The 27,880-nt window shown below is 35.3% G+C and overlaps 3 protein-coding genes and 1 long non-coding RNA gene across 14 annotated transcripts; all 4 read left to right on the top strand.

The window, feature by feature from the left end:
* The first annotated feature begins 617 nt into the window (after nt 1-617).
* LOC110733781 lies at nt 618-3,080 on the top strand. Its single transcript, XR_002513664.1, has 3 exons — nt 618-950; nt 1,723-1,782; nt 2,871-3,080. It is a non-coding gene; the product is annotated as an uncharacterized LOC110733781 (long non-coding RNA).
* A 5,615-nt stretch (nt 3,081-8,695) lies between these two features.
* On the top strand, nt 8,696-16,225 carry LOC110733801 (uncharacterized protein At3g03773-like). The gene is made up of 6 exons (XM_021913862.1): nt 8,696-9,355; nt 10,322-10,505; nt 13,122-13,281; nt 15,378-15,409; nt 15,523-15,562; nt 15,805-16,225. Exons 1-6 carry the CDS (start codon nt 9,351-9,353, stop codon nt 15,834-15,836), a joined length of 453 nt encoding a protein of 150 aa, XP_021769554.1. The 5' UTR covers nt 8,696-9,350; the 3' UTR covers nt 15,837-16,225.
* A 3,447-nt stretch (nt 16,226-19,672) lies between these two features.
* LOC110733936 lies at nt 19,673-20,980 on the top strand. Its single transcript, XM_021914004.1, has 4 exons — nt 19,673-20,083; nt 20,165-20,219; nt 20,324-20,521; nt 20,601-20,980. The coding sequence occupies exons 1-4, from the start codon at nt 19,673-19,675 to the stop codon at nt 20,978-20,980; spliced, it is 1,044 nt and encodes a 347-aa protein (XP_021769696.1).
* A 490-nt stretch (nt 20,981-21,470) lies between these two features.
* Nucleotides 21,471-26,236, top strand: LOC110733800 (crossover junction endonuclease EME1B-like). Of its 11 annotated transcripts, none has more exons than XR_002513672.1 (8): nt 21,471-21,957; nt 23,144-23,262; nt 23,357-23,401; nt 23,601-23,769; nt 24,431-24,589; nt 24,667-24,817; nt 24,928-25,037; nt 25,576-26,236. XR_002513672.1 is itself a non-coding variant. In XM_021913858.1 (8 exons), exons 5-8 carry the CDS (start codon nt 24,581-24,583, stop codon nt 25,937-25,939), a joined length of 417 nt encoding a protein of 138 aa, XP_021769550.1. In that variant the 5' UTR covers nt 21,471-21,957; nt 23,144-23,262; nt 23,357-23,401; nt 23,601-23,631; nt 24,431-24,580; the 3' UTR covers nt 25,940-26,236. The 11 variants fall into 11 exon arrangements, 7 of the variants coding, with proteins under 7 accessions (XP_021769550.1, XP_021769548.1, XP_021769552.1 ...); XR_002513673.1 differs by having other exon boundaries at nt 25,533-26,236; XR_002513674.1 differs by having other exon boundaries at nt 24,928-25,691; nt 25,802-26,236.
* Nucleotides 26,237-27,880: the final 1,644 nt, after the last annotated feature.

Below are 27,880 nucleotides of genomic sequence, written 5' to 3'. Positions count from 1 at the left end.
CTTGTCTGAAGGACATCATTCATTTCAAGAACTTAGTTTCATGTTTAGAGAACACTTGAATGGAAATTGTTTGGTTAAACATTAAATTAATGCATGTGCTTATGTTTATGAGACATATTTTGGTGAATTCATTATGTTTGTATGAAATTATGGATGCAAGCATGTTGAATTGAGTTAATTGTTGGTATGGAATGTTGATACAAGCATATTTTTATTGGATTGGTTTGATAACCACATTTGGATTATTGAAGGATTGGAATTAAATGGTTTAAGTGGAATGAATTTATTAGTTATTCCATGAGGTTATTTTTATTTTATTTATTACTCAAGCATGACTTGTTAGTATGTTGAATAAAGGTGGATTAAGCCGAAATGTAATACTCCGTATTTTTATGTATTTTATAAATTATTTAATTAATTATAATATATATTTTTAAGGGCTAAAGTATTTTAAATTAGTGAGTTTTATAAAAGTATAATTTATTTTTGGCTAAACGTTTATTAATCTTTTAGGCTCGTTTAAATAATAGTATGTAAACAATCCTTACATACTCCTTGTGGACCAACCCATTTCATAAGTAAGCCCAATTCTTTTATTTGAACCCTTGTGGGTCAAATATTTCATAAATAAAATCCATTTGTTTATTAAGCCCAATCCTAATCTTTATTCCCTACTCTATAAATACCTCTCAATACCCCAAAATTTTCCCACACAAGAGATCAAAAATAGATTTTGGGGTAAGTAATTTTTTCTTTTCCCTTATTTTTCTTTTCTTTTTCTTTCTTTTCTTTTCTCCTTTTTCTTATTCTTTTCTTTCCTTGCATGCTGCTTTGGTTCATGCGTGAATGCATGGCCAATTGCCGCTTTCATGTTTTGCAGCAACCTCACGCCACTCCCCAGCCAGCCGGTCACCTCCCGCCGGCGACCCACGTCGGCAACCATCCCCACCGTGAGCCACCTTTCTCTCTATCTCCTTCTCCTTGTTATAAATTATTGTTTTATGTAGTATGTATTTTTGGGTTTTGATTCTTGTTATTTAAATATGATTATTATATTTTATAATTGTGTTTTGATAACTAAAGAGTATAAATTTCTGATTTTGTATGGTTTCAAATTATGGTTTTTATAAAGTATTAAAAAGTTAAGGTTTTAACTATTAAAGTGTTGATTTTTAGGGTTCTAATAATCAATTAAATTAGGGCTCTCATTCCTATTGAATTTATAAAGATTAATTAAACATAAAAACTGATTTTCGGTAATCAAATTCCGATCTCCGTTCTTAATTATTTTTAATCACGTTTTAATCCCGCTGAGATTATAACTCATCCGATTTTTACAAATAAATAGTGTTTTTCATGTGTAAATAACGTTCTAATCATTTTTCATTACCTATGGTAGAGAGCACCACCCTCTCGTGGCCAAAATCAGCCCTCTAAATAGGGTTTTCAGACAGTTTTTGATTTTTGACGAAGGTTTAATGTTTTAAAAATAATTTTCAGATTTATTTGGGGGGTTTAAATTTTAAAAAGTGTGCTGGAATTTTTATATAAACACCATGAATGAGTTTTTACTTTGTGGTTTTAATTACCCACTTAAAGAAAGAGTTTTAAAGGTTTTAAACCAAAAATTTCAGCTTATTAGAGAAGGTTTAAAGTGTTTAAAAGTTGCTAGAAATTTGTGTAATCAAGGAAGTAATTGAGTTTATGTATTTGGTATTGTAGGAGACTTTAAGTTGAGTAATTTCTAGCATTGTGGCTAGTTGGAAAGATGATTTAATTAAGGTACGTACAAGTATACGAAGAACCTTGATTTTAGAAGCATGTTTAAGGACTTGGAAAAGACCTAGAATCATGTTAGGAGACTTGTGGATTGGTTGAAATTTTTTGGTAATAAGTTGATTGTTGATAAATGTGATGATTGCTTTAATTCGTGTATGAGAAATTGCATTGATGTTTCCTATTGAGCATCATTTATGCAATATTTTGCAAGAGAGCTTAGAAGCAAAGCTACAGGTATATATATATGGAATGAATCGTTTTAACTACTTATTCAATTGTATTGAATTGGAATGAGTAAAGAAAGAGTTAAAGTCCGATAAGACATAATTGTGGATTTGAGGTGCCTTATGCACTTAAGGTGTTTATACACCGAGGTAGTTAAAGGATGCAATAATACATGTTGTTTGTCACTAATAAATTAAGAATTGAATTGGAAACTTGAATGATTTGTATGATTGATGTATGATTGGTTGTGTTGATTGTATGCGAGTCATCACCTAATCTAAACTGGTAAATCACGTAAAGTGCAAGAAGGATGAGCAATAAAACTCTGGATTTGTGCACATCTAGAGTAATGACAAACATGGGTTGGGGTTCACGGGGTATTAGTCGTGTACTTTTCAGAGGTCGTCTGATCTACGAGTCTCTTGTTTAAATTCTTTTAAAAATTATAATGAGTTAGAGAGATCTCATACTAGCTATGGCCACGGAGTCGCGCCCGTCTGCCATTGGATGTTTATTAATGTCTTCCGAAAGGAGGCATAGGGTTTTCTTTATTAATGTTCCGGAATGGAGCATAGGGGGACAACCTGGTCAATTGCTTAATCCGATCAAATTAATGAAATGATCAATGCTATTTAGTGAAAGCTTAGTAATGATCGACAATTGAGTCATGTGTTCGAGTCAATGATTATATTGTGAGTGTATGAAATGCTTGATAGTATCATGCTAAGACTCTTTACTATATTTCGTAGCTTGTATGTACTCAGCGATGCTGATTGCGTGCTTTTGTGTGTTTCTCTTGGTCATGGCCTTCGCCTTCAATGACCTTGTAATGATCCAATTCTTACACTTGTAATTTTGGGGAGCAGATTAATCACAGGTTTTTGCATAAACTGATTTGCATCAGGGTGATGGGATTTGAGTGGAACGTTGGTTATTCACTTAGCTTATTTTATATCATAGATTGAATTTTATTTTGGTTCTAATTCCATTTACTTCCTATTATACTGTATTTTGAATAAGGGTCGTTATGGTTCCAACTTGTAAGACTAAGTTGAGTTTTGACTTTTAGTTTTGAAACTTTTATTCTTTTTAAAAACTAAGTTAGTTTTCCGCTGCTGATTTCTGAAACTAGCCTTAACGTTTGAACACGTGGCGGTAGCACGCCAGTAATTCTCTCACAGGTTATTAAAAGTATTTACAGGTTATTACAGGTTAATACAGGTTTTAAAGAGATAATTATTGGGATGTTACACGAAATGACTAGGTGGGTTGACTATGTTCAACAATTTTGGATATTTTGGAATTTAAAGGATTAAAGTTCAATTTGTGATGTGATCATCATTGTCCTAAGATTAAAAGTGAATTTCTATGTATGGTTGTGTATGGTTTAATTGAATGAGTTGACTATTAATTAAACTTGTAATCACGTAAAGTGAAACAAGGATGAGCAATAAAACTCTTGAAAGTGTGCACTTCTAGAGTATTGACAATTATGGGTTGGGGTACACGGTGGTAGCAGGCTGTGACTTTTCGAGGCTTATTTGATCAACATGTCCTCTTTTCTTTTGATATTTACATTTTTATTTCATAATCAGAGTTAGATGAGATCCTAGATTAACTTTGTGAGAATGGAGTCGCGCCCATTCTTGCATCGCGCTATTTTTATTTTAAATGGTCATTTGGGACCAAAATAATTTGGTGGGTTCGACAACCTTGTCTATTGCGTACTCCAAACTAATTATTAAACATAAAGAGTCAAATGACTAGAATTGGTTAGTGAGTATGTTGAGTTGAATGAACTACTTTAGTGTGGAGTCGTGATTAATGAATTTATGTTGAATGTTTATTTACTTTAATTGGTTGAACATGTTAGGTTTGGTGCGTTGTAGCTTGCATGTACTCAGCTTGGCTGATTGCGTGTTTTTGTGTGTGTTTTCTATTGGTCATGGCGTTCGTCTTTCAATGGCTCTGTGATGATTCAATTATTACATTTGTATTATTGGGGAGCAATATTGCACATGTAGCTTGATGATGTGAAGTTCAGGCATTTGGCAAACGCATAGTCAAGAGATTAGTGTGATTGAGAGTATTTGTTCTTTGTGTTAAACTTATTTAAGTTTTGTTATTCATTCATGCTTTGGTTTTGAATATTGGTTTGGTTTTATATAATAGCCTTATTTGGTTCCAGTTTCTAAGTTTTGACTTATTGGTTTTCTTTACTATATTATTTTAAAAACTTAAGTTTGGTTTTTCAGCCACAATATTATGATAAAGTCTTAACGTTTTAACACGTGGCGGTAACATGTCAATAGTTCTCCTCTATTTTATTTAAAGTAAGTGGTTTGGAAAAGGGAGAATTATTGGGGTGTTACAACGCGAGCAAATAAAACTCTACATAGTAAAAAAAGGATGCTAAGTGAACACAAAGACTATATGTTAAACACATGCGAAGAAATAAGCAAATTAAAAGCGCTACTCTCATCGAGCCAAGTGAAGTGATCAAAGTTTATGCTTAGAAATAATATATCCAAGATTTTAAGAAGCGTATGCCTCCTCTTATTTTACATTTCTTGTTAAACTTCCTTTACATTATTCTGAAGCAATCAAGCAAGAAATAATTCTCACTTTTTCGGTAGTTGCTCAGAGGCAATTTCCTGAGCATTGCACTAGATTTTTTGAATTGATCTCTTCAATGTTAAAAACAGACAATTCAAGGCTTGGGGTATCATCACAATTTTACAGGCTAAAAGCACTTTAAGGGCTTTACTTCGTCAAAATAAACCATACTTTGGTGAATTAATTAATATTTTGGTATACATTTGTCTTTAGAATAAATCCGCTTCTATGAATGATAAAACAATCAAAATACACGTCATATACAATTATCATAACACAATCAAGGATCCAAGGGGTTGTAAACCTTTAATCTATGCGCTATCAAAAAAATAAAATAAAATAAAATAAACCTTTAATCTATGCCCTTACTCTGCACCCTAAATCGGAGTCCAATAAGCATGTAATACCCATGTATTTTGCAATTTTTTTTTTTGAGGGAATGTATTTTATAATTTTATAAAGCTTAAAATCAGAGTTTTGTATGTTTTAAATTTATCTTTTAATATGATATAATTATAAAGTCTTGTACTATGTTTCAAAAAAAAAAAAAGTATTGGTGTTGCTTGAGGTTGTTGTTTCGGCGGTTTATGATTTCGGCGGTTTCGGCGGTTGATACGGTGGTTGGTGGTTGTGTCTATTGCTTGAGGTTGTTGTCGGTGGTGGTGGTGAGGTTGTTGTGGGTGGTGGTGGTGGTGGTGCAGTTGGTGGTAATAATGGTTGGGTGGAGCTTATTAAATTACTAATTCTTTCATAATCACATGCCCATTAATTTACTAATCAGCTTTTTATTTTTTTTCTTGGGAAGTATGCAAGCCTCTTTGTTGCACTTAACATGTAATGGAGGTAGTATAAATATTCCAAAACAAAGATTTTTGCTAAAAAGGGAGGGGGGAGTTTTGGAGAGAAAAAACAGCACCAGGAAATGACACGTGTCATTCTTGGTGTCTATTTTAGTATTATGTTATTGATTGATTATTGATTGATTGATTTAAAATTTACTACACAAGTTCTCCGTACGTTAATTTATTGTAAGACGAGTTAAAGTTATCATAAAAATATTTAAAATTACCCTTTATACTACAAAAGTTATTATTTTTTAAATAATAAATTTTATCTTTCAACAAACTATTATTATGTATTTGATTAATCATATTAGCCTTTATACTATGTAATCATGAATCTATAAGAAATTATATATTAAAATAAAATTCAAATCAACGACAAATTAAAATTTATCCTTTAAGTAGTTAAAGTTACCATAAAAATAGTTAAAGTTACCCTCGAACTGATCGTCTTACAATAAAAATTTACGTACACTCGCCTTACAAAAGACTTATTGAATTTACTATTGTTTTTCTCTCTATTTAAACTCAATTTCTCTCCCTTAAAAAAAAAGAAATTATGTTTACCAAAAGTAATATATAACGTGAAAATTACTACCGTTTATTAATGTCATTTTGAAAATGACTACCACGAATTAAAAAACTTTTGACTTACTAGTTACTATTGCAAAAACTTTTAAAACCTTTATTTTACTACCAGGCTCTATTTTAAGCCAATTATGACGTTACTTTAGACTTACTCATGTTTAACCCCTAGTTAAGCATTTTAACGTCCTAAAAAAAAGAAGATTAAAATCCCTTTAACCCATGGCTACCCCCTCTAACTAACTTAACTAAACTCCCCCCTTTTCCATTCTTTCTCCCTCTTCACTAATTGTAAAATCTCTAATTCCCACAAATTCTCACTAATTCTTCCCATCTACCATCTAATTGTTCTAGGTAAACGTTTAATTGTTTAATTTCCTTTTCAAAAATTAATCTTTTACTGTTTTCGATTCTAGGGATTATCGAATTTTAGGGGTTTTGCAATTTAGGGGTTTTAAATTGCAGTTTTGGTTGATTACATAGGGATTTTGTATTTGTCTTTGAATTAAACTATCAAATAAGCATAATATGTGATTTGATTTGTTTTTATTTTTATTTTTTATTATTATAAATTTGACAGGGAGAGGTTAAGGGGGGCAAAGGCGATGAGTTGGAAATGCAAGTGTGGGTTGAAGACTTCAATTATAAAATCTTGGACCAAAGAGAATCTAGGAAGATGGTTCATTATTTGTCCAGATTTTGTTGCATCAGTGGTCCCTCCCTTCTCCTTCATTGCTCAAATCTTTGTCTAGTCAATTTAGCAAAGAAAAAGATTTATTGCAGAACAATCTTCAATGGAGTTTGAAGTCAATGTGTAGAAGAGAGAGAAAATGGGTTGGGTTGGGGGGGGGGGGGGTAGCCATGGGTTAGATGGTTTTTAATTTCTTTTTTCTAGGGACGTTTAAATGCTTAACTAGGGGTTTAACGTGAGTTAAGGGTCGAAAGTGACGTCATAATTGGCTTAAAGTAGAGATTGGTAGTAAAATAAAATTTTTAAAAGTTTTTGCGGTGATAAGTCACAAGTTTTTTAATACGCGGTAGTAATTTTCAAAATAACATTAATACGCGGTAATAATTGACAAATTTTCCTATATAACGTAAATAGTAAATCAATTCCATAAATTAAGGAATATAAATAACAATCAATCCCTTAAACCAAGGAAGGAATCGTTTTGAATTTTTATTTGTACGCAATATTATTTTTTTCGCGTTTGTATAACCCTTTTATTTTGACAAGGCGTATGGTACACCCGTATGATGAAATTTTTATACTCCCTCCGTGTTTCAATAAGTGTTACACTTACCAAATCCGATTGTGTTTTAATAGGTGTTACACTTTCTTTTTTGGCAAAAAACTACATTTAAATATTATATCTCTCTCCTCTCATGGTCCCCACCAAAACCCATTACTACTTTTTTTATTATATTTTTCCTCTCATATTCGTTACTTTTCAATAAATTATTAACCCCACTATCTTTCTTTAATAAATTTTTAATACTCCAACTACCCTACTTACCTCTTATTTTATTTAAGTCAATTAAATTGTTTAAAACTATGTGCCGGTCAAACTATAACACTTATTAAAACACGGAGGGAGTATAATCATACGGAGTACCAAGCTAAGCTTAGGTTGGGGGTACGTACAATCCTCACTAGAGATATTTTGAGGGTGGGCATCCCTAACCCTTCCCTTCTTACTCTCAAAGTGTCTAAGCCGCATACAACGGAACAAAAAAAAAACAGCAATTTCATGAAATGCCACTGAGTGCTTAAAAAATTCATCAAATGTCATCGCGTTTTTCAAAATTCACCAAATGCCACTGAGGTTTAGTACAATATCACCATATGCCATTTCCGTTAGTTGACCGTCAGTGCCTGTTAGTTGATCGTTAGTTGACCCCACCTTTTGCCACGTGTCACCTTCTAATTGATCCATTTTTAAAAAAAAAATTAAAAAAAAAAAATAATAATAATAATAAAAAAAATAACAAAAAATAAAAAAAAAATAATTAAAAAAAAAACCAAAACTTGCTGCCACCGGCCAGCCCATTCCGGCCACCCCACTGCCAGACCCCTGTGCCGCCGACGCCAGCATCGACAGTACGCCGGCGGCCAGCGCCCTCCCAAAACCCCATTCCCCTCCCCTTTTCGATTTCGACCATCCCACCCAAAACCCCATTCCCCTCCCCTTTTCGATTTCCGGCCACCCCACCCAAAACCCCCTTCCCCTCCCCTTTTCGTTTCCGGCCACCCACCCACACAACCCTCACCCTCAAAATCCGGCAGCCCCCTTCCCTTCCCTTTCCTCGCACTTTCCTCGGAGAATCCACCGTCGCCGTGGATTCCATCGGAGCGACGCCATTTCGCTTCGATTCCGCAACAACGGAGCATGACTCAACACATAAATTCTTCGACACCGAAACCTCAGCAACTTCCTTCTTCAACGACTTCAACATCACTTCATTTCCAGCACAAAACGCAGCGTTTGGAGGTAAAACAATTGATTCAAGCTTCGTATTGCAGGAAACCTCATCACAAGTAGAATTGAAGGAGAAATTGCGATTAAGCTTAGGAGAAATTGAAGTAGCAATGGCAGTTTTGAGTAGTTTGTTAAAGTTGTTGTTGTAGATTGTTAGAGAATGAAGTTGGGGTTGAGATTTGTAGAGAATCAGAGAAAGAGGAGAGACGGGGGAAGAGGAGGGAAAGGGAGGGGGGGGCGGGCGGCCGGCGGCACGCCTGCCGGTGCAGGTCCCAGCGGTAGGGGTTTGGGGACCGGCGGCATGGCTGGGGTGGTGGCTGATGGGGTGGTGGCTGGGGTTTGGGGTTTTTTTTTTAATTTTTGTTTATTTTTTTTTAAAAAAGGACCAATTAGAAGGTGACATGTGACAAGTGATGGGGTCAACTAACGACCAACTAACGGTACTGACGGTCAACTAACGGAAATGGCATATGATGATATTGTACTAAACCTCAGTGGCATTTGGTGAATTTTGAAAAACGCGATGCCATTTGGTGAATTTTTTAAATACTCAGCGGCATTTCCTGAAATTGCCGAAAAAAAAACATGAGGGTTGAAGTATGATCAGGGTCCTTTTTTTACCTTTAAAAAAGAAAAAAATTTAATCATACCGAGTAGTACGACTTTCGAATATATCTTTAAACACCTTGCAGGGAAATTGAAAGTTTGAAACTGCATTACTGCACAAAACTTGTTCAAACCCTGACTATCGACATCACTGAAATTACTCCGTACTTCACTTCTCAGTTCTTATTCATAAGCCTTCAACTACCAGTCTGCCATAATGAGGTTCGCTAATCGCTACTCTCTCTATTCTTTAATGGGAATGAAAAATTTCAATTAATATCGTGTTTAATGCATACATCTGTCGTTTGTTTTTCCTAATATGAAATGGGTTCTTGGATCATGTTTTTGTGCAGCAATTTCATGATTACCTGCGAAAAATTCCTGGTTTTTTCATGGGTTTTCTCTTATTTGTTTGCTATAATTTGAGATGTATTTGTTATGTGTATGGTGGAATTTAGAAAGTGCTTTCTGCGTTTTATCTAGATGTCTCTTGAAAACAACTGGATAGTAAACTTGATGTCTCGGGTTCGAGCCTTGGGAACCCTTTTCGAATCCTGGTTAGTCGGAGTCTAGCTCTGGATTAGCTACACTAAATAAAAGTAATTGATGGGTTGATTTTAAAATGGTTTAGAGTATGCAATGTACTTTGATCAAATATACCAACCTTTGAAGAAGAAGAGGGGGGAGGTTTGAGCAATTGATTTTCGAACTTTTGTGTAATTTTTGTTTCGTTGAGGGTTTGTTCTGATGGTGAGACAACTTGCTTGTAGCAGCATGTATACTCCGTAATTTCTTTGTTGTTTAAAGAGGAAGGAACATGAACTACGAAAGTTGAAACTTAAAAATAAAGTGCTTGTTATATGTAGGGTTGTTACACTGTTACTGAACCCCCCTTTGGATTTTCTTGTTCATCATGCTTTGTTTGGTTTAGAAAAATGTACGCTAATTGCTGGAATGGTTAGTGACACGATTTGTGTGTTTATTGAGGATACAAGTTGCTTTGTACACCTGAACTGATATCATCATTTGAAAAAAAATGTTACGGAGTGTCTTTTGTAATTTTGCATATTTGAATGACTTGAATCTAATGCAATCTGTCATTGGCTTTTATGCATCTTGTATTCTTGTTTTACTTCTTGTCAAAACATGTATTTATATGGAAACAAAATTGTTTCTCTCTATTTTCAGTCGCACTCCAGAGATTCTCTGGGCTCAACGCTCTGATAAGATCTATTTGACAGTTTCATTGCCTGAAGCCAAAGATATCGTAGTGAAGAGTGAGCCTGATGGACTATTTAAGTTTTCAGCCACTGGACCACAAGAAGAGAAGTATGAATTTACTCTGGATCTATATGGAGCCATAGCACCTGAGGTTTGTTCCCTTTACTTAACTTCTGCTGTTCTACTTACTTTGACAACTGTAAGGAAGTTACTGCTTGATACAGCAAATTTTTTTTACACAAGTATAGTTGTGATGTTCTGTAAGCTTCCTATGTTTCTTATGTTTTGTGAAGTTGCATGCATGTCATTCGGCCTCTTTGTTGGGTAAATCTGCATAAATATGACCTCCAATCTCCATTCGGGATCTCAGTTAGGGGTGGACTTTTTTGAAGCATTGGATTAACTATCTGAAATTCCAGTACTTATATTAGCTTAATGTTGATATACCAAACTCTTTTAAGATCTACTTAATAAAATGAATCGGATGCCCTTGAATTGCTTATAAATGCTTCCTGCTGCTGCTTATGTGTTGTTGTTATTAGCCTAATATGAAATGTGGGGTAATGAATATCTCTGCTTATGCGTTTTTGGGATTGTTCTTTCTTTCTTTTCATTTTCTACATCTTGATTTATCAAAATGCAAAAATTATTTCCCTTTTACTTTCTTTCCTTTTCAACCTTGAATATATATTGAATAATATATCAATGTATGTAAATATTGGCGGCAAATTTTTCTCAAGTTTGACAAATTTATTGAAGTTCGGACTTTTACTTTATATGTAAGGAGGCTCTTGTGAGAACATTTTTTTATATTATATGAGAATTGATCATATTTGCTGTAAATAATGTTACATTATAAATTATACCTTTTCCTATAGAAGACTATTCTCCTCAAGAATACAAATATCATCTCCCTTGAAGTTCAAGTTTTGTTCATTTTCACTCCCCTCCATTGTCTAAATCTTGAAGAAGATGCTATCCTCTCTCCAAAATTCATGCTAATGACTTCGAAAAATTCTCCAAAACTACCAAAGAAACATCCAATTTGCTTAAAATTGACAAAATATTTCTTTAAAACAAATGAATACCCTAGAATCTCTATGCCAAGCAAATTGAAGTGAATTGATGCTATAAATCACGGGGTTGTAAAAATATGGAACACATTTGTATAATTTTTAGTATGTGCTTGTAACAAAATTTAGGATTTAATGCTTATGTAAAAAAAAAAAAAAAAAAAAAAAAAACAAAAAAAACATGCTTGCTTAAGAAACAAAACAAGAAATAGAACATTCTTGTAAAAATAAAGAACAAGGTTTGGAGTTTCACTTTTTTTCAGCTTTTATTTTATTTATTATCTTACAAGTAAGTTCTTACGTACAATCATGTTCATTTTTTAAATTCAATCTCTTATACTTATATGCTCTCACTCGGTAGCTTTCGAACTTAAACAGCGGTAAGAGTATATGTGCATATCTGGTGCTGTGTTCCCCAGTTTTATTATCCAGAGAAACTCAACATTTATGGAAACAATTCAGGAGATATACTTGTAATTATGTGAGAAGAAGTTGACCTATGCTTGAGTTTGGTTATTTTACAATGTCACTAGTTGCTAATGCCTGTTCTTGAGTAGCATCAACATAGATGGAATACATATATGAATGGAATTTACACATGTTGTGTCTGATATCAATTGAAGAAAAGTTTGAGATATCCCTTTCTAAAGGTTTGGGGCTTTGATAGTAGTTCTTAAAATATTGTTAACACATAAAAGTTAAAAAAAAAAAAAAATTAAAAAAAAAATTCTTTATAACCTAGAAATGATGAAAATAATAACAATGATTTATCACAGATGCTCTATGGAGTAGTAAACTTTTACCAGAAAACTTATAAAGCATGTTATGATTTAGAATTACAATTTTGGTGGGGTAATGTAAATGAAATGACAGTGCAAATGCAAAATGCAAGATCATTTTTCTTTGCTCCATAGGATGCGGATAAATTAGGAACTTACACTAGCATCGAGCCATCGACCACGTTAGAGCTGGCCAAGAGGCCATTTTACTGGAAATGGGAAATGAGAAAAAGATTCTCCTTTTGCATCATGATTGGAAAACAGGGAGACTAGTCAAGACCCAAGTGTTATCCTTGCTAATTGTTTATCTATTACAATTCAATTTATCCATTTATATCATCGTGTTTGGTATCAAGGATCAATAGGTAACAACTTTTTTATAATTGCAATAATAGGTTGTGTACTTGTGTGTACTTCTCTTACTTTTTTTATGGTTGGGGCTTCTTTTGTGGCATTGAGAAATAGTGTTGGTGTTAGTTTGAGCCATCCTAAACATACCCCTGTGCTACATTATAGCAGTCTCACATAGATGCTTGAGCTGTATCGACATTGACCTTTGTATATTATGATGAAATCTATGAATGAGTACATAGTGTAATACTTCATAATTTCATACTTTTTTGGTTAATAAGTAGTGCTGTAGAATTTTTCCGTAATTCTGCAACTGTCAAGAGTTTGGAGCATCAATGGTAGAAACCTTTTTTTTTTATTGAAACAGCTATAACTGGTCTATTGTTCATTTTCCCATGATCATCTAAATAACAAGTCCCATTATGACAACTCGGTCAAGCCTTCTGATCAATTGTTGGGGGCTAGGATGTGTAGCATCTTATGGAGTGCTTCTTGGAAGTTTGCTTAGGAGGCTCTTAGGAAATTTAGTGGTTATATTCTCAGACCTTTGCCTTTTCCTTGTAGGGGTGTAAAGCTAAAACAGGATGGAGGAATATATTGTGCTCGATACAGAAAGAGCAGAGAGGCTGGTGGAAAAGACTTCTAAAATCAGAAGAGAAAACTCCTCCGTATCTGAAAGTTGATTGGAATAAATGGTGTGATGAAGATGACGAAGAGTCAGACTGTAAGTTTTCTGTTTGTATTTGAATATGTCATGAAGAACCTATTATTCCCTGGGATAAAAGACCCATTTTTCTGTTTTACTAATTCTTTCCCTTACATTAGGATCATTTCACTTCCTACTTTCTAAAAAATCATTAAAATAAAAAGAATCCCTCAAAAAGCAATGACTCCCTTCATACGAAGTGCTAACAAAAGTGAAAAATACTACAGTACCAAATAACACACAATAAATTAAAAAAGCCAATTGTTTTGCATAGAATTCTGACCTGCGGGTGTACATTTTTTTTAATAAAAATTCTACGGTTTGTATTCCTCTGTAACTCTTTCAAATGGGTCGATAATGTAAAGGAGAAAAGTGTGGTGTATATATGTACCTATAATGTAAATCCCTTCTTTTTAATATGCTAGCATGCTAAATAAGAATATAAGATTAGGTATGACGTGGGTATTATACTTGGACATTTCATTTTAGTTCAAAATCATAGAATAATTTCACAAAATAGCCGAGTGGGACACTTGGACACGTACCCGTGTCGGACATGGGTACCCGAGTCCGAGTAACATAGAACCACAACCACTATACTCATACAAACAATTATATACTAAGCACCATGAAATAGTGACTTTACTGATCAAATCTGCTATTTACGTGATTATTTAGTCTAATCTTTTTAAACTCTCCAATCACTGAACAAAACCTCTTGTAGTTGTTTGTTTTAGTCATTTTTTCTTTTCACAAAATAGCCGAGTGGGACACTTGGACACGTACCCTTGTAGGACATGGGTACCCGAGTCCGAGTAACATAGAACCACAACCACTATACTCATACAAACAATTATATACTAAGCACCATGAAATATTGACTTTACTGATCAAATCTGCTATTTACGTGATTATTTAGTCTAATCTTTTTAAACTCTCCAATCACTGAACAAAACCTCTTGTAGTTGTTTGTTTTAGTCATTTTATCTTTGATGGGATTGGTATTAGTGATTTTTGCTAGAAGACCCAAGAAGATATCAGCCCTATACAAAAAGAAGGCCTAGGTCTATCATGCATTGAAGACAGCGTACCAAGATACACGTGGACAGATGTTAAAAATCTCAGGCTATACAACCATCCATGATCTTATCTATAAAATCAAGGACAAAGGACAGTCGATGCTAATGCATGGTTTGACATCCTTACATTATAGAATTTAAACACTTGTCCTGTTAGGCTTTTCCCTTTCCCTGTACATGATTCCATGTAACTAGATAACTAAAATCCACCTTTCAGCTACTCACATTCAACCTCTTTTTTCGAGCTGCAGGAACACCTGAAAAACCTTATGACCTTCAAAGAAAGATAAAATTCAGTTCCACCTAGAAAGCACCATAAAACAAAAAGGATATTTGGTTTTGCTGGCTCTTTATCAACAACTTCACTCAATTTCTCATTACCAATTTATATGAACTAATGTTTGATGATATAAATAAATTCTAACATGCCAAGAGAAAGTGTGAGGATTCATGGAATAGGGGAGGGGGGTCTTTTATTGGATCTCCAAATTGTAGAGATAATGTTGCAGTCAACATGGACAGTTAAGATACATTTTAAAATTATCTGCAGGAGATGGCCTTTTTATTGGTTTTCACGAGTCTATTGCTACTATACTGACGGTGGTGAACAAGTCTATTCTAGTTACTTGTATTCTGAATCCAAAATAAGTCATTTCTCTGGAAAGTCTTTTCTTTTCTATTCGGCTTGAGTTACCTGTAATGGTACTTATGGCAAAGGTTACTCTTGTTTAGTTCAAAGGTCTTGCATTAAAAATTTTCCAGTGCACTTCAATATGCAATAATTGTGGTCTTCATTGTGAAAATCAAACTACCTATCAATGCGACAGTTGAGGCTCACATCAGGCATTGTGAATCTTTTCAAGGTTTTCTGTTTTTCCTGTGTTGTTTTATTGTATGAAGTAATATCAATCTTGGTTAGAGTTGGCATTCTTGAATATGGAACTTGGATTAACGATTCTGTTTATGAGTGTACCTTGTTAAGTGTTTCTTGCAAGGCATCATTTTGTTGCTAAATCTTTTCCGTCTTGTTTGCAGCTGAGTTGGCCTACAATGATGATACTGATGCGGTAATATATACCATTCCCATTATTCCTATTTATGACTTTCTAGTTTCTACTCTTGAGATGAGGATTATTGATATCTACTATTTACTCACGTGTTTGTAATCTATTTCCTGCAGGATAATGATGGAGAAAGCAGTGATGATGATGGATTACTTTGTGAGTTCTAAGACCTAGTTTTATTTAAGCGATCTTACTTTCATTTGTTCATTTGTTATTTATAAATGATCTTGCATGGGTTTGTATAGCCCAATCTTCTGTGAAAAAACTATCACTAGTTTGACTTTCAATTGCTCATTTGTAATTTATGGATGATCTAGCTCATGTTTGTATATCCCAATCATCTGTGAAAAAACTATCAATTTGACGATGCAGTATACCTCTCTTTTTGTACATTGTAGATCTTCCCGACTTGGAGAAAGCTCGAGGATAATTCCTGCAAGCAACGATGCTGAGGTAGCGAAAATTCTCTGGGAAACATTCAACTGCATTATCTATGCAACTAGCGCTCCCAATTGACTTTCTGTAGTCTATAAAATGCGTGATATAACCTTTAGATTAGGTAGCGACGAAGTGTTAGGATTCTGTTAGTGCAAGTAATATTCTCTGTAAATTGACCTAGAAGGATAGAACTTGATGTTGGTAGATTAAAGACAGCTGTGCCTTTCTGAGAATCTCACGTTCTTATTGGTCTCTATATGGTGTAAACTCAAGTGCATGTAATTTAGATTTCTTAAGAGTGCAGTATGAAAATGATGAATTTGGTGTTCTATAACCTTTAGATATAATTCCAAAGCTACATACTTTAGGAACATTCATTAATCGAGGTCTCAAAGCAGGATATCCTAAAATTTTTGTAATTGTTATGCACCAGTACATTATAAATGATTATAGCAAGTAGGGTTGTTCATTTCCGGATATCCGATCCGATCCGATTCTAAAATTCGGATATATGAAATTTTCGGATCAGAGAAATTGTGATCATATATCCGGATTTTCGCATCGGATAATCGGATTTTCGGATCGGATCACCAGAATTTTGGATTGGGTAGTTAAAATTTCCGGACAAAATTCAATCCGTATCCGATCCGAAAACCTGAATTTTTTTCAGATATCCGATCCGAACTATCCAAAACCTTAAAATCGGATCGGATTTTCAAAATTTCGGATCGAATCATCAGACTTTTGGATCAGATAGTATTTTCCAGCATTATAAGTTTTAAATTTTTGGGAAATTCTACATGGTGGCCTCATGGTTTTTAGTTTTCTACGTGGAAGACGAAGTTTTTTTCAGCTCTCTTTAGTGGCACTCTGGTTTCACTAAATTGAGTTCAGTGGCCTAATTATCATTAAATGGGCTAACCAACTTCAAAATGGCTCATTTTTTTACTACATTACGCAAAAAGACTAACCTACCCTTGAAATAATTGATTCCCTCCTCTTTTCATTAATGGCCACTGCAATACTGTTTGCTCGACATCGATCAAGGAAAAAATCCCAAACCCTTTCCTCTTCCTTCAACCTCCACCAAATTTGTAAGGATCAAACACATTTGCGTGACGATTTTTTGGCGAAATTGTTAAGCAATTGTTATCGATTAACGGCTTAGAATAGTTCGATTTTTGGTGAATTTTTTGGGACGAAATTTAGGGTTTGTTGTTGAAATTCTGACATAATTCGCACAATTGTGGACCTTCTAGCGATTGCTGAAGTGGTATACAGACCTTAAGCAAGGTATGTCCTTTAACCCTGATGGGCGTTAGAACGGTCGTACATTCCACACTCAATCAAACACATTTATTAACAAACACCTTACAAACCAAGCATAATGACAAGTAAGAGTTCGGTCCACAAGGAACAGGATATGATTGCCAAAGATCTTTACACTTAAGCTAACTCGAAGTCAATTGGTGAATTGGGGTTCGTCAAGAAGACAAACAAACTATGGTTCTAAATCAATGAATTAAAGATACTAGGGAATGAGATCCACTCAACCAAGGAAAATAGGCAAACGGGGAGTAAAATAGACAAGATATAGCAAGGACTATATGTAAAATCAACCTCATGCAATTAGAAAACAACTCACACTATCAAACTTAGATTCCTCATTAGTTTAGCAATAGATGATACATAATCAAATTACAATAAGTAATGACGTACTCAATTTACACTTCCATGTCAAATTAGGCATATCATACTATCAAGCTCCTTAGTCAAGGGTAGCTTAACCTATCATGAGGAACTAACAAGCAATCTCATATAATCAATTTAATTGCAATACAAACATCAATGCTTCTCCCACATTTGCATAGTTAACCCAAAAGGTCGAGCTTCACCCAACCCCTAGCAAGAAGACTACTCACAACTCATGTTTATCAACATGCAATCAAGAATTAGGGTTCTAAATACTTCAATAATTGGGGAAAAGTGGTTAACAATTGAAATAACTATCATCCAATAACAAATTACTAAGAACTAAGAAGATTTAAATAACATGCAAATACCAAATAAAATCTGAAATTAAAAGGAAGAAGGTTGGAGAAATTACTAATTGAAGCTTCAAATGTTGAATACAAATTGCCAAACTTTGAGAATAATTCTTGAATTTCACTAATACAATGATTTGATTTGATGAAAACTAAGCTAAATTAATCCTAAGGAATGTTTCAAACTAAGAGAGGTTTCTGAAAACTAGGCTACTGTCCTTCTTCTCTTTTTTTTTTGTTAAAAACGATCTCAAAAGGACCTTAAATAGTCCGTACAAAATTGGCTGAGATCGGGAAAAGGTCCGACCGAACTCTGGGTAGGTTCGGTCGGACTCAGGGTAGGTTCGGTCGAACCCTGTGTAGGTTCGGTCGAACCTCCCTGATCCTTGTTTGGTCGAACTTTTGAGGTTCGACCTCTCCTGCAAAATTGCTGAAAACTGGTTTGACACCGCCTTCACTGCACCCTGGAGGTTCGGTCAAACTTTTCAAAAGTTTGACCACACCAAGGTTCGACCGGACCTTTCAGAGGTTCGGCCACACCTCCTCTTGCACTTCCTTTTCTTGCTTCCTCTCCTTCCCTTTTGCTCCTCTTGCCTTTGGCCATGGCTTCCATACTTGGCCAAGGGGCCTCCCACCGTGCATAGGACCGTCACGGAACCTGCAGAAGATACCAAAGTTCACGAGAGCATGGGGATGATAAAATAATGCATGAAGATTATCAAAATAAGCGCAAATAAGCATTACTTTTCATCAACACAAAAAGAAGCCATAAGAGGATAATGAGGTGGAAAAACCTAAGAAAAATAAGAGGAAAAAGACCTAAATACTACCCCTAAGAGTGACATAAATGTCACTCATCAAACCCTAAGTTTGTTCATGTTGTTCTTATACTTGCAGAAGTTACATGCTCTGTTTTTGTTTGTCTGAGTACATGTTGAACAAAGATGAAATCTTTATGCTTGCTAGTACGTGTTTGATGTTAAAATATATGAGTGTGGTTGTTATGTTGCAGAATGTATCAATCTATGCTAAAGTTTGCCTATATGGGTAATGTAATTGAAGTACTTGTTGAAGATATTGACAAGATCATGTGGATAGATTTAATCATTGAGTGTGAGGAAGGGTTTAGGAAAAAGAACTATGACTTCCCTAAATTCCCTAGCTTTCACTATTGCTATAACATGAAAGATGTTAAGATTACTTCTGATAGTGATTTAATGTCAATGCTGGATAGATTAAGGGATAGGGAAGAGATTACTATTTGGATTGGTTGTGTTGACAAACCTATTGACTGTGTAATTGCTGCTAGAAAGCTTGCTGAATCACTTATAAAAAATCCTAGCCCACCTAAGAAAAATGCACCAGTTGATGAACAAGGTGGGAATGAAGAGTGTCCTGATAGTGAGGGAGTACTGGAATGATATTAGGATAGAGATGGAATTAGAGCACAATGCAGCAGTTGATAATATAGAGGAGTATGAACATGAGAGTCAACAAAAGAGTAAAAAAAAGAGTGCACCTAAAACTGTGAAACCTAAGAAACTACCTCTCAAGAGAAAGCTTCAACTAGTCACTGATAAGGAAACCATGGCCCCACAACAAACTTTCTCAAATGCACCTGTATTTCATCAAAAATCAGATTCTCAGGCAATACCCTCAATGTTGAAATGTAACTCTGCTCCTGCCCATCACAAAATACCAAGGAGTACAGCAGCTAGGAAGAAGAATGTTCAGACCAATTAAACTATGGTTGAAGCTATGGTGGTGAGTGAGAGTGAGTTCAATGAAGCAGTTAGGGATAGGCAAGTTAAGGATGCTCAGGTTGTGGGAACATATGGTTAAAGAAACCAACCCAGGATCTGCAGCTAACCGTGCATGGAAGCAACTTAATCCACCTGATCCATCCCTCACTTTCTCAAGTATATTCATTTCATTCAAGGCTGCCATTGATGGTGTTGTTGCAGGATGTAGGAGTTTAGTGGGGGTTGATGGAGCTCACTTGAAAGGACATTTTGGTGGGGTCCTTCTGTCTGCTGTGGCTATAGATAGAAACAATAAATTGTTTCCTTTTGCATGGGCTATAGTTCCCAAGGAAGATGGTGATAGTTGGAAGTATTTTTTCTGGCACTTGAAGCATATTCTGCCAGGTTCTGGGAGGGGTAATGGCTGGTGTATTATTTCAGACAGACAAAAAGTAAGTTAGCTCTTTCACTCACACTTTAATTTCTGAAATTGCAAGTAACAACTAAACTCACTTTTGTGTATTTGTGTGTAGGGAATAGATGTGGCACTAACTGAGATATGGCCTGAAGTGGACAGGAGATATTGTTGTAAACACTTAGCCAAGAATAGGAAAGGATCATTTCCTGGCCCTTTGATGCATTCACTCTTCTGGTTGGCCTGTAGTGCAACATCTCCTTTCACCTTTAAAAAGGCTATGGACAGGTTAAGGCTGTGAATCCAATGGCTTGTGAATGGTTGGCTGATTTGGGGAACCAGTCAAGGTGGACAAGGCACAAATTTGATCCCAAAATTTGCAGTGATGAAAACAAGACCAACTTTGTAGAGAGTTTAAATGTAACTTTGGGTGTGGACAGATGCAGGCCTGTCTTAACACTTTTGGAAGATATAAGTTTGCTTTTTCTAACATCTTTAATGGTATTTGACATCATTTCATTTTGATGCTAACATATCCTAACATGAATACATAGGTATAAGAAGAATGTGCATGGTGAGACAATCATCAAGAAGACAAAAGTGCAACAACTGGAATGAGGATGAACCATGTCCTAATATAATAAAGAGAATAAAGATGTTGACCTTTGAATCAAGAACTTGCAAAGCTTATCAGTCAAAGGAGGGTGAATATGAAGTGAAGGATGGGAAGTCTATGCTTCTTGCGTCACTAAACAAAAAGACATGTCTCTGTGGGGCATGGAAAATTTCAGGTTTGCCTTGCAAACATGCAATTAGAGCAATCTTGGCTGCTGGATTGAACCCATACAATTTTTGCAGCACATGGTTCTCAGTCCAAACTTATAAGCAAGCTTATGCCAACTCAATACACTCTGTACCAGATTTTGAGCACTAGCCAGAGATTGATATGCCTACAATACTACCAACACAGATGAAAAGATGCATTGGTAGGCCATCTAGACAAAGAAGGAGGGCACCTGATGAACCAGACAAAGGAAAAAGGTCTACAACAGTCCAATGTCAAAGATGTATGTGTTATGGACACAACAAACAGACATGTAAGGGTGGACTCACAGCAGCAGAGCAAAGTGCTAGGGATGGACAGAGAATTGCAAAGAAAACTTCTAAGTCCACTAAACACAATGCACCAAAGAGTACCTCCACATCAAATCCACTAAACCCACCTAGAAGATTCACAAGAAGCTTATTGTAGTCTGTTTCTCAACCACAACCCTCCATTAACACAACTCAGCATTCATATCACTAGTAGAAAAAATGAAATAGGCACCCCCCCTTTAGCACCGGTTCTTGAAAAACGGTGCCAAAAAAAATGGGCGGGATTGAAAAATTCGGTTTTGGCACCGGTTCGCCTTAAACCGGTGCCAACTATGGTAATTAGCACCGGTTCAAACCGGTGCCAATTAACAAAGGCAAAAAAAATAAATAAATAAAAATAAATCGGGGTATGCGTTACTCTGCTTCTTCATTCTCTTTCCTGTTCTTTTTCCATTTCCATTCTCTCTCTTCTCTCTCCTCATATGCTCTCCTCTCTCACCTCAACCAAACCTTCAGCCGCAGCCGCAACCGCAACCACAACCACCATGCACCGCTCACAGATTCTTTCTCCCCTTTTCTTTTCGTGCTCTCTCCTCTAGCCTCCTTTTACCCTATCAATCGTTTTCTAGGGTTTATCGCCCTTGTTATACCTCTAAATCTCAATCTCATATCCAATCACCTCTCTCTAATTTCTAGGGTTTCGAATTGCATTGATGCTGCAATAATTGGAGGCTGGAGTTGGTGGTGATTAAATTGATGTTGTTGAACACAAAGAGGCAAACTAATATCAGCAGGCTACACTTCTTCTTTCTCGAGGTTTCTTCATCTTGCTCGATCTTTCACTCTATGTTACTCTCCTAATTAAAGTACTTTTCGGTTTTTTAATTTCTGTAATTTCGATCAATTTCTGTCGTTTTCTAAGATATTAGGGTTTATTACTCTTATCTGGGTTTTCATTTCATTTTTTATTGGCCAATTTCTGAAGCATGCATATCATTTTATTTGTTATTCATATCATTTTTGATAATCTTGAAGCTGATTGATGGAAATGATTGATCTGGGTGTTTGTAATTCTTGTTAATTTTGTGTTTTTCTAGTGTTACTTTAATAATTATGCGTTTGTTTGTGAAAATAGTTGGTATAATTGCTTATTCTCTTTAGATATATGAAGATCTGTCATGATCAGTTTTGTGGGTTTTTTTTTATTGAATTAGTTTTGTGACCGATTTGAATTAGAGATCTATTCAATTAGTTTGTTTGTTTAATTGGATGGTTAGAAGTTTAGAACATATACGATGTGTAAGTTGTGCTTGATTGCGAGGGTTGTTATCTGTTTTTGAAACACTAGTTTAGTTGTTTCTCCGAGTTTCGTCAATTTGATGTAGGCTGCGAATGTCATATGCTCCTAGATCTTGAGTTTTTGTTTTTGGTGGAATTGAAGTGTGATTGCTATTAATTTGTGTGTTTATTTTGAGGAATTGAACTATATAGCTGATATTATTTGAAAATTTTGATCCTTCAACTTGTTAATTGTATTAAAATTCTGACCATTGATTTGGAAAACGATGATTATTCTTTTGTAATTGAGCTGTTTTCTGTCAAATTTTGGAAATATGAAGTTTTTCTATGTGGGTATTTCTGGTGTTGATGGAATTTCGACTAGGTTACTGCAAGATTTTGGTTTTTTTGGGGAGGGTATTGGTGGTAGGGAAGGGGTTTCTATATTTTGATTATGTGGGGATTTGCGATTGAGGAAGCGGTGTTTTGGGTTGCTGGCATTGTTTGGAACAGTATGAGAATTCTTCTCTGCTGGTGATGTTGGTACCATTGATGAACTTGAGTTGATCTTGTGGAGTTGTGGGTGCTCTCGATTGTTGGGATTGAACTTGCTTGTTGGCTGGCTGTGTAATGTATGTTTTGAGTTTTTTTTTTGTTTCTTTCCTTTATCTTCTGACAATATGGGCAGTTCTAATATTGATGGTATTGAACTGGGTGTGAGCAGTTTTGGCTGGAAATCGACAAGGCGGCTTATCTGCTCAGGCAATATTTCTTCAATAATCTCCTTGATCGGCTTAGTACAAGGCCTTTAGCCTAATTGAGAAGAAATGGCTTGCTTTTCAGGTTTTCTTGTAGTTTTTTCCTACTCTACATCTTTGTATGTCCTTTTAGAATTGGATTGATTAATCACTTTGGCATCTCAAATTCTTGCTTTCAGCTTTTGTGTGCATTAAGCAGAGCCACGAGCATGATATTTGTCATGGTAAGTGACTGCATTGTGGTAATTTTGTGTTTTGTCTTTTATGGGTTTGCATTGTGTATAATTTGGTGTTTGGTTTTTCATTTTGGAGGTGATATTAAGTGTGAGAATGTGCTGGTTACCTGGCTGACTTTGCATCTTTTAAACCAACCTATATTCCTGATGACGATCCATCTGATTTCTCATTTTTCTTTGATACTAGGGGAAGAAGGCTCTGTTATCTCGCACCTGAGGTAGGATACTGTAGGTAATATACCCCAAAAAATAATGTCGGGTCTTGCTAGTTGAGAGTTCATGAATTTTTACTCATCCTGATATGGTTGCTGGGAAAAGGAAATATGTCACATCCAAGTATGCAAATTAAACTATAGGTAATAGAATGTATATATCTTTGTAGGTTGTGGCTATTAGTTCTCTCCTTAAGTGTAGTGAAGCTGCTTTAGCATTTTACTAAACTAAACTGATGGTTTCATCAGTGTTCTGGAGTAGAGTTATCAAGCTTTTACTCTCTGTCTGTCACTCTGTCTTCCACTTAGACACATGATAGAATGATGAACTATGTTCTGACATGAATATTGTGTTTAAGGGTCGAAATATGGAGCAAACACTAATACCCTCTTCCCTTATGTCAGTTGCATTAACATATATATTTCAGCGTATTTTTGAAGTAATGAAGGTCCGAAAGTTGTTTGGTGTTATGTTCTACTGTTGTCTAGAGTCTAGTGTTAGTCTTTAAACATAAGGCACTAAGTTCATTTACACTCATTTTTTTTGCTTTATAATGGCAATATAATGTATAAATAAGCTCAAGGCGCACTAAAGTGATAAAACTATTGGAGAGCACATTAGGTAATTTTTAGCTCAAATTTGAGTTGTACATTTAAAACTTTTGGAAGTTGGATGCATACCTCTAGCTTTAGGTGACTGATAAATTGTGACTTAATAATATTTTTATATCCGCATTTTGATGCTCTACCGAATACTAAATGTTTACATGTATCATGTGGTAATGCAAGTCTGGTGTATTTTCAGAATCATGATTGTGAAAAAAAAATTGTCAGACTAGAAAAAGGAGGTGCAATTCATAAGCCGGAAAGTGGAGGTGATGCTAATACAGAGAAAAAATAGAACAAAGTTAATCAGGCTGAAAATAGAAAGAAATTATCTGAGGAAAAAAGGCTCATGAAGGAGGTCAGTCTTATGTTTTATAGATTTCATGTAACAGATCATGTTAAGACTAGAGCTTACTGAGTTTTTTCGTAACGCAGCAAGAGAGGTCGCGTAAAGCAGAATTGAAGGATGAAACCGCAAAACAGAAACAGTTGGCAAAAGAGAGGAAGAAGTTAGAGAAACATAAGTTTAGTGAGAAAGACATTGTGGCTATGATTGATCCAAAGGTTCTGTCAGGTTCAGTTGGAGGTAGGCTCGGTAAGGGTATACTCGTATATACCTGCTAAACTTCATCATTGAATTATGTAAAAAAAATTTAACTTCTTAACTAGTCTTACTGATACTTCTCTTGAATACAGGACCACTGCTAACCATGTTTAGCCAGAAAGATCTCAGGTCTGAAATTTTTTCAAGTCCCTTTGAAAAATCAATTGTTTTGTGGATAGAGACTCCCAAAGACATTTCTCAGGTAAATGGAACTATAACTTGTTGATAGTTTGTGTTGATGAAAGTTAATTCGAAGATGCAAGTTGACTGACTCTTTTCCCTTATGAACCTGAACCTTATACTTCTTATGTTTTAAGGTCCTTTCTTTTCATTTTTTTCATCGAGTAAATCTGGTTTATCTTTGATGCACTATCCCACTAGTCTTCTTTAATTTTTTGCGTGATTGTTTTTGTAGAATGATTTAGGGCTCTGAATGTGAGTAATGTTAAGAACCGTCTTTGGGAGATTCTTATTTCTGCTGTTTTCTGGATAATTTACTTGAAAAGGGATGATGGGTACTTCTTAGATGTATGAATATGTAATAGACTAGGTTTTTCAGATTATAAGTTCTATTGAACCAGAAATTTAAAGATTAAAGTTTGAGTCTTTGATTGATAATGGCAGAATTTTGGATACAAAAGTGATAGGTTGCTTTAGGCTATTATTCTCTTGATAACTTTAGGTTATTACTCTTTAGGTTGTCACTGGAAAAGGATTTAAAGACTGTCCATAAAATGCAGGACCTATCTTCTTAATAATGTCCATTCTTTCAACTCGAAGCTCCTTTAAAGAGGGTAACAATCCTAGTGGTGGCAAGCTTTCACAGCTCACACAATCCATCACCTATTGAACCTATGTACTTATTCATCCCCCTCCAAATGGTGTAATATTATTTGTTTAACAAAGACTCTTCAGCTGTTTTTGTTACTCTAGCTTGCTATATTGTTTATTTCTTCACTGCATAAGGACATCAGAGCAATAACGAGCAAGACAACCCAGCAAACAGGAGCACATCAGAGCGCCACCAGCACAACATCACAGCAGCTCACCAGTACCGCAACACAGAGGACCACGCAGCATAACCCAGCAAACACAGCAGCCTGACCAGCAAGCAACACAACAATACAGTAGAGCAGCAAACACCGAGCACTACAGCAGAGCAGCAAACACCCAGCACAGCCTAACTAGAGCAGAACAGAAACACAGCAGCTCAAGAACTTAAACCAGTCACCCAGCCAGCCTGAACATAACAGAGACACAGCCACAGAAGCAAACAGATGCCCAGCCAGCATGAACAGGCAGAGGCACAGCAGCGCAGCAGAATAGAAACAACAGAGCAGTCTGGATTATTTAATTTTTTTTGGACGAAAATTGTAATATTACAGCCATTTTAAATGAAAATATGTAACTTTATATATATGTTAATGTTTCTATATTAATTTAATTGAAAAAAATGCAAAATTTTTTTTTTATTTTTTTGGGGTATTTTTGGCACCGGTTTGGACCAGAACCGGTGCCTAAAGTTTTTAAATTTTTTTTTTTGAGACTTTTGGCACCAGTTCAAAGCAAGAATCGGTGCCAATAGTATTGAAAATTAAAAAAAAAAAAAATCGCGCCATGGTAGTTGGCACCGGTTAACTGGTGCCAAATCATGTAGTTAGCACCGGTTAACCGGTGCTAAATGCTTTAGTTGGCACCGGTTTTGAACCGGTGCCAAATTTTCATGGATTTGGCATCCATCAAATACCCAACGGTTCAAAACCGGTGCCAAAGGGGGGTTTGAACCGGTGCCTTTTTATCTTTTTCGTCTAGTGTATCAAGCATTTGAAGGTCCAAGCAGCCAACTTGTTACTAGGTCAAAGAAGTATGGGAAGGAAAGAAGAAAGTCTAATCTGTCCTGTAGCTTGCTGAACTAAGACCAAGTTGGGGTTTTTTTTGTAAATGACAGTGCAATTGCTTGGCTTTGTTTTGGTTTTTTTAACTAAGGTTTATATATGATCTGTACTTCGACTTGATCATATGTCTTGTTTTGATTAATTGCCACAGGCTTTTAATTTCATGTTATAATGCAATCTCATTTAGCTCTTGAGTGCTTTCTGGAATGTTGGAATAATTTGAACTCTGTGCAACTTTTTAATCCGTTAAACTAAATTAGGGAGTACATGTAAATATAATAGAAAGCAAGTACCATAACCGAGTTTTTATTTATACTTGGTTAAATTACATAACTGCATTCATAATACCCATACAAATTGCATCACTACCCTGATTACATAACTTAATTAGGATTAAACTATTTGATACTCCCCTTTCCTTCATTACCCTATTTACATCATTTAAGGTAAAAAAAGACAAACTACTAATATGATAATAGCAATCTTCATAAGCCTCTTACAGCAAAAAAAACAGGTCTTCCACCATATTATGTATTGCGGCAATCTTAGAATTTGGTGAAGCATCGTAAAAACTCACATCATCTTCAGTCACCCAGTCAAAAAATCCGCAACCTCTGACTTTTTCCCTGCATTTGTAGTATGGCTTCTTTGGATTGCTCATGGAATCAAAAAACCTAACCTCAGCATTTTTGGGAGGGTTGCAATTGCAGTGCTTCATCCTTACCCAATTAAAACTTCCATCAGTTGCGTCCCTCTTCCTTGGAGAAACTCCACGAAAATGCATGGTGAGAACCTTTTTGAAGAAACTCCACGATTGTGCGAATTCCGTGGAGGTTAGGTTTTGCGATTTGGTGGAGGTTGAAGGAAGAGGAAAGGGTTTGGGATTTTTTCTTGATGAATGTCGATTAAACAGTACAATTGCAGTGGCCATTAATAAAAAGAGGAGGGAATCAATTAATTCAAGGGTAGGTTAGTCTTTTTGTGTAATGTAGTAAAAATATGAGCCATTTTGAAGTTGGTTAGCCCATTTAATGATAATTAGGCCACTAAAGTCAAAGTAGTGAAACCAGAGTGCCATTAAAGAGAGCTGAAAAAAACTTCGTCTTCCACGTAGAAAACCGAAAACCATAAGGCCACCATGTAGAATTTC

The sequence above is a fragment of the Chenopodium quinoa genome, unplaced genomic scaffold, assembly GCF_001683475.1.
Source record: "Chenopodium quinoa cultivar QQ74 unplaced genomic scaffold, ASM168347v1, whole genome shotgun sequence".
NCBI classification, from domain to species: Eukaryota; Viridiplantae; Streptophyta; class Magnoliopsida; order Caryophyllales; family Amaranthaceae; genus Chenopodium; species Chenopodium quinoa.
This window is presented reverse-complemented; position numbering and strand designations above follow the sequence as displayed.